The sequence below is a fragment of the Drosophila persimilis genome, unplaced genomic scaffold (genome assembly GCF_003286085.1).
Source record: "Drosophila persimilis strain 14011-0111.01,24,50 unplaced genomic scaffold, DperRS2 tig00003933-arrow-pilon, whole genome shotgun sequence".
In the NCBI taxonomy this organism is placed as follows: domain Eukaryota; kingdom Metazoa; phylum Arthropoda; class Insecta; order Diptera; family Drosophilidae; genus Drosophila; species Drosophila persimilis.
The window spans coordinates 2,778,824-2,790,171 of NW_020825706.1; the positions used below are offsets into that span (position 1 = coordinate 2,778,824).

An 11,348-nucleotide genomic window follows, 5' to 3' on the forward strand; every position below is an offset into this window, starting at 1 on the left:
TTTGTAAATTTTTAATTTCTTAAAAAGTGAACATTTTATTGCTTTTGTGACTTTTGAAATAATTTCTTGAGTGTGATTTGTTTGTTTTGAAAATCAATCAATCGAATGTTGTGTTGTAGATACAACCCCCCGTTTCCATCCCGCCCCCGAGAACCCCCGCTCCCGCCCTCTGTAGATACCACCACCCCCGCCGCTCACCCAAACCCCTTGCACTTATGATTTTCCAGCACGTCACACGCGCCCCACCTCGCCGCCGCCGCCTCACACACAAACATTTTTAAAACAAACAAATTATTTTGCCAAAAGACACAAATTTTGAAATGAGAAATGAAAATTTGAAACTGAAACAATTCGGAAACAAAAAAAAAAACCAAAAAAAAACCAAAAAGAAAAAAATAAAACTGAAAAACCGAAAAAAAAGTAATCACAAATCAAATCAAAAAGCCAATCTTTAGATGATCAATTAATATATATTTTCTTCGTACTTGTTGAATATTTATCCAAAGACAATGTTCTAGATCGAAGAGAATCGATGTTATATCCCGGATCACCTTCCCGCTGGTCTTTGCCCTCTTCAACCTGGTCTACTGGAGCACCTATCTCTTCAGGGAGGAGGAGGATGAGTAAATGCCGTTGCCAATACTTAAATTTAAATTTAATTACTTGATACGATTACAAAAAAAACTTACCAAAAACGAAACAGCAAAAAAAAAAATACCAAACAGCAAAATGTAACCGAAAAACACATGAAAAATGTGATGTACTAACCTATTCTTTCAATTCTTTTTCCATTCTTTCCACAAACTAACTTTTGGTTCCCATTTGGATTCATTTGTCATGCTCTTTTTGTGTTGCGTTTTGTGTTTTCCAAACTGATTTGTTGTGAACAAACTTCAAATGAAAAAGGACCTTCTAAGGACCGCCCACGGCTATGTAGAATCCAAACGTGAGACAGAGAGAGAGAACGAGGGGCATGCCCCCGCAAAGAACAGAGACAGAATCAGAGTTATAGGCAAGGCTTCGAGGCACTTCCATTAAAGATTTAAATGATAATTCGATTGAGGATGATGGAAAAAATTATAAAGTTAATTCTTAAGCTCAATTGATGATCCAAAAGTGTGACTGCATAGTAGTTAATGTTATTAATAATTATATAAAACAAAAACCAAAAAAACACAAACACAACACGACACACACACCCTGAAACAACAATTGTTTTGAGTTAGACTAGTTGAAAATCAATTAAAAAAAAAATTAAAATTAAATTTAAATTTAACAAAAAAAACAAAAAAATTACACACAATTGATTTGTACTTAAAACGAAATTTCTTAAGTTTAGCCCTAAATCCGTTAATCCAAGGATCCTGAGGTCGTACACCAACGACCATCTTTTGTACATACGAATGAATATGAATATGAATACGAATAAGTTTTAAGCGAAAAAAAACAACCAAAAATCTCTAGTTTAAAAACAAAATTCGAATTGTATAAAGAGCATTGTGTAGATATTTACTAAGTTTAGTCGATAAACCCGAAACGGCGGAAGCCAAGCGAACAAAAACTCTAGGTAAAAAAATTCCAATCAATTATATGTTCATTCATCGAAAAGAAGCTATCGAATAAAACAATCGTAGGAAGAAAATCCTCTGCAAAGCACACACTCAGAAAAGAAACAAAAACCTAAAAAACCAAGAAGTATGTTTATTTATTAAAGAGCTAAAAAAACAGATATGGTAAAAAATGGTGGGTATTTTTTGCATCCGTTTTTCCTAGAATTCCTAGAATTATACTTTAAAAGCCTGCTTTCGAGTTTTGAGCATTTGTTTAAGTAGTTTTACAATATATTGAATATTAAAAAAAAGCAATTTTAAAGGGAATACTCGTAGTCCCGAATTCTTATTTGATTTAAAAATTAGACTTTTATTACATTTCCCTTATGTATTGTGGGTCCCAAGCAGCTGGCTCCCCTTTTTAGATATAGTTTATTTCCCCTTTTTCCTTAAGTAGAGTTACTAATACAAGAATATATAACAACTAAAACCAATTAAAAAACAGACAATACAAATACGTAATCGAATATCGAATCGATATATAGAGCCACCACTACCATATAGAGAGAGTTCTTTGCCAATAATCCAAAAAATTAACAACCAAATTTTTTTGGTTATTTAAGTGCCTTTTTTCATACGAATAAACACTTCCAGAACATCCTCCCTCTGCCACCCAGCCCCGCCCTCTGCCACCTCTTCGATGCACAAACAGCTTTAACTTTTAGCGAAAAAAAAAAATACTAAAAATACTAACAAACGTACTAACTGAATTCTACATAGCAACAATAACAACAAACAAACAAAACAAACCAAAAAAAAAAAATACAGCCAGTAAAACACTTAAAAAAATTTCAACTAAAACCAAAATTTCTTTGTAATTTTTGTAGTTTTTATAAATATTTGTTATTTTGAAAGCTTGTTTCACATTTGATTTTATTCCTAAGTTGTTTGGAAATGCTTTTCGATCACTTTTGCTTTGAATATCATTTCGATAACTAAAAGGTAAGAAGAGAAATTAGAAAATTACCAACTAAAGAAAACCAAAAATGAAAATCAAAAATCAATGAAAGATTACAAATAAACACCTTGTGCTAATATTAAAGAAAGAAAAAAAACACTACACAGAAAAAAGCACCCATGCATAATAATTGTTGTCATTAAAAAAAAACAAAAAAACATAAGCATACAAAAACTTAAATGTAAAAGGAAAAATTCTAAATAAATCGATGAATCGATAAAAATCGATCATCGATCACTTTCGTTAAGTCGATAACATATTGATAGATGCATACATGTTGTAAAAGTTGTGCCAAAAACATTAGTCGAAAGAGTATCGAAGATGAATCGATAGCTAGTAAATAAATACTCGTACAGCGATAACGGCGAACGAAAAACTATAGCGATAGTTGTAATGTAAATGAATAGCTACTAATAGCTAGCGAAGAAGATCGATCAAAACGATCATCGACGATAACGATAACAAACGATAACTATAGCGATAGTCGTAATGTAAATGAAAAAGCTATTGAACATACAGGGTTTTTAAATGATAGCATATAAATGTTGAAGCAAGAAGAATAGAAGAAATACTAGAGGAAAGACGACACGACAACACGACACCACAATGTTATCGATACAATATATCGATCGAAGTAAGAAAGTATAAAGATGAACAATTAGGCATTTATTTATAGTGGGGGTTCCATGGATTGGGGTGTACTTAGGTTGTGTGCTGCTTTCAGTTTAGTCGATTCTTCGGATTTTGTCAATTATCATTTACGTATTTCCAATAGGCAAATTGTTCAGCAGCGCGGCAGTCCAATCGATAGCACACAGATTGTAAATACGAGGCAACTTTAGACTTGAATGTTTTGGAGTAATAGATGGAATAACAGAAAAGCGAATTAACGGGAAAAAAAACCGACGTATAGATGATAAGATTAATGTATGGTTTTAGATACTAAGGAAAAGGGTCATTAAACAATACTAACAAAAACAGAAGAAAGAAAGAAAGAGAGAAAGGAAAACCTACCACTGAAGGCCACTCATTCACACAGCAATCGACACTACCCAACACTAACCAACACTTTCCCACACTGAAATGTTTAATCTTTGCAACACACAAAAATCGAACTCGAAATCGAATCTAATCGCTGCACAGAAATCCCAAGTGAAAACTTTAGATAAAGATCATATGACACATATCTTCCAATAAAGAACTTCTTGGCCGAGAAGCGAAGTTCTCTAACAATCAAAATGACACGAAAACAAAAAAAGAGATATTGTAAATACCAACAAAGACAACAAGAAATACCAATCAGAAAGAAGAACAAAATCACCTTACTTTATAGAGCTCTAAGTGGACGAAAAGCGCACAGAACACACATTTACAGCCAACAAAAATTATGGCAACAAATTGTATAAGAAAAACCACAATCACACACACACACACACACACACACACACACACCCACAACACACACACACAAATGTAGTCTTAAGATCGGAAAACATGAATTTTGCTCTAGTGCATACCCCCTAAAAAGGAAAATCCAGGTAAATAGTAGGGAAAGCCAGAAGGAGAGAAAAAAGTTAAACAGAAAACCAAACAAAAAAGGAAAGCAAATCAAACCCAAAAGCGAAAAAAATCAGTAGAATAATTATACAAAAAAAAGAAACAAACAAAACAAAAAATAGTTGAAAATAATTGTTGTCGACCCGCGAAGAAAAGCAAAAGAAAAATGCAAAAGAAAAACGCCAGAAAATTGTGTAAGACCCCTCCCCCCAAAAGGAATACAAGAATAAAAGATGTTTGTGAAATGTTTATAAATAAAAATGAAACCAAAAGAAATATGAGAGAAAAATACAAAGAAAGAGTTTTTTAATGGGTGGAAAAGAAGAAAAAATTTAAGCGCTGCCATTCTGGAAAAAAAAAATTGTAAGTAAAATCGAACCGATGGGCGGTACTGCATAACGCGTGACATGTCTTAACGCTTCTATTATGGAAAAGAAAGAGAATCTTAGACTCCTGGACCTCCTAGAACAACTCCTTCAACAGAGTGCTCAAAAAGTTTACAATGTAGAAATTTTAAATAAAATCGAGCTGATGGGCGCTGGTGCAGGACGCGTGGTGCTAGTAAACTAAGTGATAGTCGTATTTTCAGAAAAGGACAAAGACTTAGCATAAGCACGCCTACTTTTTACTAAAAATTCTCACCGAGGGGCGCTGCTGCATGTACAATCTTGCAATTTTTTCTATCAAATATCAGATTTTATTCAAAAAGAAAAGATCTCCCCTTCTACTGTCTCTCTTTGACCTCCAAAAAGTAGTCTTTGGTGGCCTTTCGATTCGTTTTGCCATTGGGACTCCGTATGAGATCCTCCACAATGATGGCACCTTCGTGCAAATGCTTGTACTTGGAATCCGTGCGCTCCTTCACATAGTCCTCAACGTCCTGAGCGTTGAGTTCAGTTCCTTGTTTCTTCACCACAGCGGCAGCAGCCTTGTCCCCGTACACCTGATCCCAGACGCCAAAGACACAGACCTCGGCGACGTCTGGCATTTCGGAGATGATCGTTTCGATGTCATTCGGATAGTACATGATGTTCTGGTACTTCAGCATGTCCTTTTTCCGCTCCACAATGTACAGGAAGCCATCCTGATCAAAGTATCCTAGATCCCCCGTGTGGAACCACATCTGAGGGTCACGCATTTTACGAGTCTCCTGTGGGTTTCCATAGTATCCTGCCCAATACTGGCCATTACGGATGCATACCTCTCCAAGCTCATTGGGACCCAGGGATTTGCCCTCCTCGCTGATGATCTTTGCCTTCAAGCCTGGGACCACTCTTCCCACCGAGTTGGGCTTCTTGTCAAAGTGATAGTTAATGGTACCCATGGCTCCCAGTTCCGTGAATCCATACATGAAGTTCAGACAGTCGCTGCTCAAGCGACTTCTGATCTGTTTCTGGGTCTCCACCGAAGAGCGTCCACCTCCAAAAACGAATTGACGGATGCTCGGCAAGTCGGCGCCTTCAAACTCAGGACAATTTGCCATTTGCGCCATCTGTGAGGGTCCCTGTATGAGCCAGGTAATCTTGTACTCCTCTATGAGCCGCATCATGTGGACAGGATCGAAGACATTGTCTGCGATAATCCTCGTAGTGCTGAAAATTCCAGATGTTATTGTTGTCAAGAGGCCAGTGATCCAATCGAGGGTGTTGTGGCAATACTGGATATCCGAGGTGGTGAGGGAGCTGCAAAACAAAGGGAAACCAATCAGAAATCTACAGACACTTCTCCAGATCTAGATCTACTCACTAGCTCCCCATAAGAATCTGGCGACTGTTCGTGATGGTCACCGCCTTGGGGATGCCCGTGGTGCCTGAGGAGCAGAGTATCGCCAGGGTCTGATCGATGCCCTGCTCCAGTCGCACGGGCCGAAAGTTCTCCTCGATGGGGGATGAGAGTATCTGCTCGATGGGTGTCGATCCACCCTCCGGATGGTTCCGCATCGTAACGATCTCCACATCCTCCATACCCCGTGTGGCATCTCTCACTTTCTCGTACTCGTCTCCGTCGCAGAAGATCATCCGTGGGTGTGTGATGGAAAAGAGCTTCTCGATGGTGCCCCGATCGTAGGCGATGTTCAGCGAGTGGAAGGCGATGCCGTTGAAGAAGCAGCCATACGCGACGGCAGGGATATGGCTGGTATTCCTGGCTATAATCCCCACGATGTCCGACTGGAGGAGACCCTTCGATCGCATATACGAGGCCACGCGCATCGCATTCGAGTGGAGCTCCTCTCGGATGAGGATTGTCTCCTCTGTGGTGGATATCTGGAAGATACAAACACATGTATCTCTCTCTTGTGGGATAGATGGATGTAACAGATACTCACTTGGGCAATCAGCTTTGGATGCCTCCGCATCTCATGGAAGATAATCTCCCCAATGGACAGATCCGGGGCAAAGTACTCTTCGATCTCCGATCCACTCCAGATCTTGAGATCTCCTTCGTATGAATTTGCGGGAGCGTAAGGCATGGCCTGCAATTGTTCTATCGGGTCGTCTGCTGCTCGACTGGTGACAAGTGGCGACTGCAGTCGCGTTTTTATACAATTTTCGCATTGTTTCTGTTTGCCTTTACTGGATATGGGCTTTACTTAGCACACACTTACACTTTCAGCTTACATGCACTTTTACAGTTAAGTTTTGATTACGGGCGGCACTTGATTCCAGAGCAGTTGTGCCTGTGTGCCGTGCGCGATCTCAATGCATCTGCTAAATGCATGACACAGCAAGAGGCAGGGGCAGGGGCCGCTGCATCGCTGCATATTACATCATCATCATCGTCTGTGGAGGCTGCTCTGCTCTGCCTGCATGACTAGACGGGAATTGGGTGTTTTGTTTGCGATTTCATCGCGTGCTTATTATAAAATTAACTTCAATCTTCGATTGGAAAATGATAGGCTAGAGCAAACAGCGGCAGGGTTCTACTAATACTGAAAGATACAGATACTTGTTTCACAGATACAAATAGGTATCAAAAAGATACATGACTTAATCGCTTAAGCTGTTTTTTATACCCGATACTCAAAATGAGTATTGGGGTATATTAGATTTGTGGTGAAAGTGGATGTGTGTAACGTCCAGAAGGAATCGTTTCCGACCCCATAAAGTATAAATTCTTGATCAGCATCAATAGCGGAGTCGATCGAGCCCTGTCTGTCTGTCCGTCCGTCTGTCCGTCCCCTTCAGCGCCTAGTGCTCAAAGACTATAAGAGCTAGAGCAACGATGTTTTGGATCCAGACTTCTGTGATATGTCACTGCTACAAAAATATTTCAAAACTTTGCCCCGCCCACTTCCGCCCCCACAAAGGGTGAAAATCTGTGGCATCCACAATTTTAAAGATACGAGAAAACTAAAAACGCAGAACCGTAGAAGATGACTATATCTTACAGAGTGCAAAATCTGAACCAGATCGTATAATTATTATAGCCAGAATCACGAAAACAATTTCACTCTTTCTCGCTCTGTCTCACTCTAACACACAGGTTTCATGGTCGGTTTTGCCAATTGCAAAATATGAGTTCAAGGATCTCAGAACCCATAAGAGCTAGAGCAACCAAATTTGGTATCCACACTCCTGTGATATCGGACCTTGACCGTTTCGTGTCCAACTTTCACCACACCCCCTTCCGCCCCCGCAAAGGACGAAAATCTGGGGCATTCACAAATCTCAGAGACTATTAAGGCTAGAGTAAGCAAATTTGGTATCCGCACTTCTGTTAGATATCACTATAAAACGTATATCTCAGAATTTCGCCCCACCCCCATCCGCCCCCACAAATGACGAAAATCTGTTGCATCCACAATATTGCAGATTCGAGTAAACTAAAAACGCAGAATCATAGAGAATGACCATATCTATCAGATTGCTGAATCTGAATCAGATCAGATCATTTTTATAGCCAAAGGAAACAAATCAATTTGCAGTGGCTACGCAGCGCGTGACGTCACGCTCAGACTGATTTTCTGTCTCTCTCGCACGCACTCTTTGTCGTGTCGTTCAATATTAGCGGCGTCTGCCGGAGGGGGCAATACTGACTAAGTATCGGGTATAACCGTAGAGTTGCGGTGTCCGCAGCAACTCACAAGGTTCCCACTCGTTTCAAAATAATTTCTGGTATATTTTTGAGTCTTTCAGATATGTGGATCCTCCTTTGTGACGCAGGTACACATAGATATGTATCTTTGTTTAGTTAAAGAAAATACTAAAATGTATGCAAATATACACATTTAAAATAACCTAATGGATTCCTTGTTGTATCCTTCAATCATTTAATTCCGATCCTTAACTTCCAAGAAGTACGCCTTGGTGGACATTCGATTCGTTTTGCCATTGGGACTGCGCTTCAGATCCTCCATGATGATGGCCCCGCCATTCAAATGCTTGTACTTGGCATCCGTGTGGCCCCTCACATAGTCCACAATGTCCTGGGCTTTCAGATCACTCCCCTGCCGCTTGACAACTGCGGCGGCTGCCTCATCCCCGTTGATTGGGTCCCAGACGCCAAAGACACAGACCTCGGCGACATCTGGCATTTCGGAGATGATCGTTTCGATGTCATTCGGATAGTACATGATGTTCTGGTACTTCAGCATGTCCTTTTTCCGCTCCACAATGTAGAGGAAGCCATCGTCATCCATGTAGCCGAGGTCCCCCGTGTGGAACCATCCGTGGGAGTCGCGCACTTTGTGGCTTTCCTCAGGATTGCCGTAGTATCCCGCCCAGTGCTGGCCATTGCGGATGCACACCTCCCCGACCTCATCGCGATCCAGGGACTCGCCTTCTTCCGAGATTATCTTGGCCTTCAAGCCACTCACCAGGCGACCCACAGAGTTGGGCTTCTCATCGAAGTGATAGTTCATGGTCGCCATGGCCCCCAATTCCGTGAATCCGTAGGCGAAATGGAGACAGTCGCTGCTCAGGCGACTCCTGATCAGATGCTGTGTCTCCACGGAAGCCCTGCCTCCTCCAAAAAGGTATTTCCTGATGCTGGAGAAGTCCGTGGACTCGAATTCCCGAGAATTTACCATCATGGCCATGTGGGAGGGCGCCTGCAAGATCCACGTGATCCTGTACTCCTCGATCAAGCGCATCATGTAGACCGGATCGAAGACATTATCCGCGAGAATCCTTGTAGTGCTGTAGACTCCCGATGTAACGGTTGTCAAGAGCCCAGTGATCCAGTCGAGGCTGCTATGGGTATACTGAATATCCGCGGTGGTTAGGTCCCTATAAATGCACGAAAGGATGGATTGATATCCGAGAGATTGTATCTGCAATAAACTTACTGGCTGCCGGCGAGTATCTGTCGACTGTTGGTGATGGTCACCGCCTTGGGGATGCCCGTGGTGCCCGAGGAGCAGAGTATCGCCAGAGTCTGATCGATGCCCTGCTCCAGTCGCACGGGCCGAAAGTTCTCCTCGATGGGGGATGAGAGTATCTGCTCGATGGGTGTCGATCCACCCTCCGGATGGTTCCGCATCGTAACGATCTCCACATCCTCCATACCCCGTGTGGCATCTCTCACTTTCTCGTACTCGTCTCCGTCGCAGAAGATCATCCGTGGGTGTGTGATGGAAAAGAGCTTCTCGATGGTGCCCCGATCGTAGGCGATGTTCAGCGAGTGGAAGGCGATGCCGTTGAAGAAGCAGCCATACGCGACGGCAGGGATATGGCTGGTATTCCTGGCTATAATCCCCACGATGTCCGACTGAAGGAGACCCTTCGATCGCATATACGAGGCCACGCGCATTGCATTCGAGTGGAGCTCCTCTCGGGTGAGGATTGTCTCCTCTGTGGTGGATATCTGGAAGATGCAAACACATGTATCTCTCTCTTGTGGGATAGATGGATGTAACAGATACTCACTTGGGCAATCAGCTTTGGATGCCTCCGCATCTCATGGAAGATAATCTCCCCAATGGACAGATCCGGGGCAAAGTACTCTTCGATCTCCGATCCACTCCAGATCTTGAGATCTGCATCGTAGGAGTTTGCTAGGACGTAAGGCATTCCGTGCGTGCACTTTTCTTGGCTTTCAACTGTTTTACTGAACTGTTAATAGATCCCGAGTGCCGAGGCTCTTTTATACCCAAATAATAACAAACGAGGGGGAACGTTGTGAGTTGCTGCGGACACCGCAACTCTACAGTTATACCCGATACTAAGTCAGTATGGCTTTCCTCCGGCAGACGCCGCTAATATTTAACGACACGACAAAGAGTGCGTGCGAGAGAGACAGAAAATCAGTCTGAGCGTGACGTCGGGCGCTGCGTAGCCACTGCAAATTGATTTGTTCCTTTTGGCTACAAAAATTATCTGATCTGATCCAGATTCAGCAATCTGATAGATATGGTCGTTATCTATGATTCCCCGTTTTTAGTTTTCTCGAATCTGCAATATTGTGGATGCAACAGATTTTCGTCCTTTGTGTGGGCGGAAGGGGGTGGGGCGAAATTTTGAGATACACGTTTTATAGTGAGATCTAAGAGAAGTGCGGATTCCAAATTTCGTTACTCTAGCGTTAATAGTCTTTGAGATTTGTGAATATCCCCAGATTTGCATCCTTTGCGGGGGCGGAAGGGGGTGTGGCGAAATTTTGAAACAAACTCGTCTCGGTCTGATATATTAGGAGTGTGGATACCAAATTTGGTTGCTCTAGCTTTTATAGTCTCTGAGATCTAGGCGCTAATGTTTTACTCTAAGCAAAGCCGCCTATGCTACCTGTGTGTTAGAGAGAGACAGGGCGAGAAAAAATGAAATTGTTTTCTTGATGCTGGCTATAATAGTAATACGATCCAATTCAGATTCTGCAGTCTAAAAGATATGGTCATTTTCTACGATTCTGCGTTTTTTGTTTTCTCGTATCTTTAAAATTGTGGATGCCACAGATTTTCGCCCTTTGTGGGGGCGGAAGTGGGCGGGGCAAAGTTTTGAAATATTTTTGTAGCAGTGACATATCACAGAAGTCTGGATCCAAAACATCGTTACTCTAGCTCTTATAGTCTTTGAGCATTAGGCGCTGAAGGGGACGGACAGACGGACAGACGGACAGACGGACAGACGGACGGACGGACAGACAGACAGGGCTCAATCGACTCGGCTATTGATGCTGATCAAGAATATATATACTTTATAGGGTCGGAAACGATTCCTTCTGGACGTTACACACATCCACTTTTACCACAAATCTAATATACCCCAATACTCATTTTGAGTATCGGG

General features: G+C 41.8%; 3 protein-coding genes across 12 annotated transcripts in view; 1 reads left to right on the plus strand and 2 right to left on the minus strand.

The window, feature by feature from the left end:
* The window catches only part of LOC6594557 (glutamate-gated chloride channel), a 41,678-nt gene extending 40,037 nt beyond the window's left edge, over positions 1-1,641 (plus strand). For 4 of the 10 annotated variants that reach the window (XM_026994455.1, XM_026994459.1, XM_026994456.1 and 1 more), the window contains 2 exons: positions 507-623; positions 907-1,641. In XM_026994455.1, the coding sequence (XP_026850256.1) occupies positions 507-623; positions 907-916 (127 nt within the window). In that variant the 3' untranslated portion in view covers positions 917-1,641. Of the gene's footprint in view, positions 1-506 lie in introns of all 10 variants that reach the window. The other 6 variants (XM_026994458.1, XM_026994462.1, XM_026994463.1 and 3 more) reach the window with 3 other exon arrangements.
* A 3,158-nt stretch (positions 1,642-4,799) lies between these two features.
* On the minus strand, positions 4,800-6,626 carry LOC6594558 (luciferin 4-monooxygenase). The gene is made up of 3 exons (XM_026994490.1): positions 6,452-6,626; positions 5,872-6,389; positions 4,800-5,807 (listed from the first exon to the last, which is right to left on the minus strand). Exons 1-3 carry the CDS (start codon positions 6,593-6,595, stop codon positions 4,850-4,852), a joined length of 1,620 nt encoding a protein of 539 aa, XP_026850291.1. The 5' UTR covers positions 6,596-6,626; the 3' UTR covers positions 4,800-4,849.
* A 1,733-nt stretch (positions 6,627-8,359) lies between these two features.
* LOC6594633 (4-coumarate--CoA ligase) lies at positions 8,360-10,136 on the minus strand. Its single transcript, XM_002019893.2, has 3 exons — positions 9,993-10,136; positions 9,413-9,930; positions 8,360-9,353 (listed from the first exon to the last, which is right to left on the minus strand). Exons 1-3 carry the CDS (start codon positions 10,134-10,136, stop codon positions 8,396-8,398), a joined length of 1,620 nt encoding a protein of 539 aa, XP_002019929.1. The 3' UTR covers positions 8,360-8,395.
* Positions 10,137-11,348: the final 1,212 nt, after the last annotated feature.

Coding starts and splice junctions, on each gene's coding strand:
- LOC6594558 (XM_026994490.1), bottom strand. CDS start 6,595: ATGCCTTACGCTCCCGCAAATTCATACGAAGGAGATCTCAAGATCTGG. Junction 6,390..6,451: donor ATCCAAAGCTGATTGCCCAA/GTGAGTATCTGT, acceptor TGTATCTTCCAG/ATATCCACCACAGAGGAGAC. Junction 5,808..5,871: donor CAGATTCTTATGGGGAGCTA/GTGAGTAGATCT, acceptor TTTGTTTTGCAG/CTCCCTCACCACCTCGGATA.
- LOC6594633 (XM_002019893.2), bottom strand. CDS start 10,136: ATGCCTTACGTCCTAGCAAACTCCTACGATGCAGATCTCAAGATCTGG. Junction 9,931..9,992: donor ATCCAAAGCTGATTGCCCAA/GTGAGTATCTGT, acceptor TGCATCTTCCAG/ATATCCACCACAGAGGAGAC. Junction 9,354..9,412: donor CAGATACTCGCCGGCAGCCA/GTAAGTTTATTG, acceptor GTGCATTTATAG/GGACCTAACCACCGCGGATA.